This window comes from Phoca vitulina, unplaced genomic scaffold (genome assembly GCF_004348235.1).
Source record: "Phoca vitulina isolate PV1807 unplaced genomic scaffold, GSC_HSeal_1.0 scaffold99, whole genome shotgun sequence".
Lineage (NCBI taxonomy): Eukaryota > Metazoa > Chordata > Mammalia > Carnivora > Phocidae > Phoca > Phoca vitulina.
In genome coordinates this window covers 1,055,131-1,056,412 of record NW_022589802.1, presented here as the reverse complement: position 1 = coordinate 1,056,412, position 1,282 = coordinate 1,055,131, and the positions used below count along the sequence as shown (strand labels likewise).

Genomic DNA, 1,282 nt, shown 5'->3' with positions numbered 1-1,282 from the left:
AATGGTCGCTAGTGGGGTGGGGGAGTAACTTGACACGTGGGTCACTAAGCGCCCCACAGAGACCCAAGCGGGCTTCCCAGAACATGGAGCAACGTGCCCCAGGGGAAGTAAATGAGTGTCTCCCTCTCGGGAGACCCAAGAGGCTGGCACCTCTGAAATGGCCCCTAACATCTCCTAGTACAGTGTGGGTGGCAGATGGCTTCAGGTGCCCCTCCCCTAGGCTAGGGCCAGCCACTCAGGGATGTTTCCCAGACTGGCTGCCTGAGTTGGCATGGAATGGGGCTGGAGCTGGGTGTGGGGCTGCCCTGGGTGGAGGGCACCTCTCCCTGCCCCACTTGGTGTCAAGTATGGTCATCTTGGTCACTTGGAAGGGCTGATGGTGGTGTTCAGATCCCCTTAGAAGTAGTGGAGTGCCTGGGGGCTTGGCTGCTGAGTTGGCATGGATTGGGGCTGGGGCTGGGGCCGGGTATGGTGGGGGAGGCAGCTCCCCTTAGGGGTGGTGGAGTACCTGGGGACTTGGCTGCCTGAGTTGGCATGGAATGGGGCTGGGGCTGGGTGTGGGGCTGCCCTGGGTGGGGAGGCAGCTCTCCCTGCCCCATTTGGTGTCAGGCATGGCCATCTTGGTTATTTGGAAGGGCTAATGGTGCTGGCTAGGGTGCCTTGAGGAGGTGGGGTCCTGGGAATTTGTTTGGGCTGAGTGGGTTGTTCCCTCGGCCCTGCTCCCCATGTGGGGCGAGGCTGCTGCCCTGGCATGGCCTCCCTCTGCCTCCAGAACTCTGCTGCCTGAGAGGAGAGGGGGCCCCTGGGCCTTCTGAGCCTATTTGCCTGAGGATGACTTGGGGGGGCTCGTCTCCCCAGCGCCATCCTCGTTTTCCGACTCTTCTGGGATGGGCTCGAGCCCCTCCTTGGGGGGCTTCCCAGCCTCCTGGTCTCCTGCCTGGGCAAGGCCCTCTGGCTCACAGCCAGGACCTCTTGGGCCCGCCCTGAAAGCACTGCCCATCTGGGCAGGAGTGGGGCCCCCAGGGGCCTCTGAGGGTCTTGCCTGACCTAGGCCCACAGAGGACAGAGCATTTTCATCTTCCTGAGTGGCAGGGAAGAACTTGGAGATCTCCTGAGGGGCAGGGGCAGCCCTGGCAGCATCATAGGGCTCAGGAGCAGCCCTACGAGCTTCGGCAGTGCCAGGATCTGCCTCACTGGCCTCCACGTTCGCTGGGGCAGGCTTGGCAGTATCTTCATTGGCTGGGAAGGCCTCGGTTTCATCTGCACCGGCACGGGTGCCCTC

The 1,282-nt window shown here is 62.9% G+C and overlaps 1 protein-coding gene across 1 annotated transcript in view; it reads right to left on the bottom strand.

Moving 5' to 3' along the window:
• Positions 1-817: 817 nt before the first annotated feature.
• PNMA6E (PNMA family member 6E) overlaps positions 818-1,282 on the bottom strand; it is a 2,258-nt gene continuing 1,793 nt past the window's right edge. The window contains exon 3 of the mRNA XM_032397477.1: positions 818-1,260. Within this exon, the coding sequence (XP_032253368.1) occupies positions 818-1,260 (443 nt within the window). The remainder of the gene's footprint in view (positions 1,261-1,282) is intronic.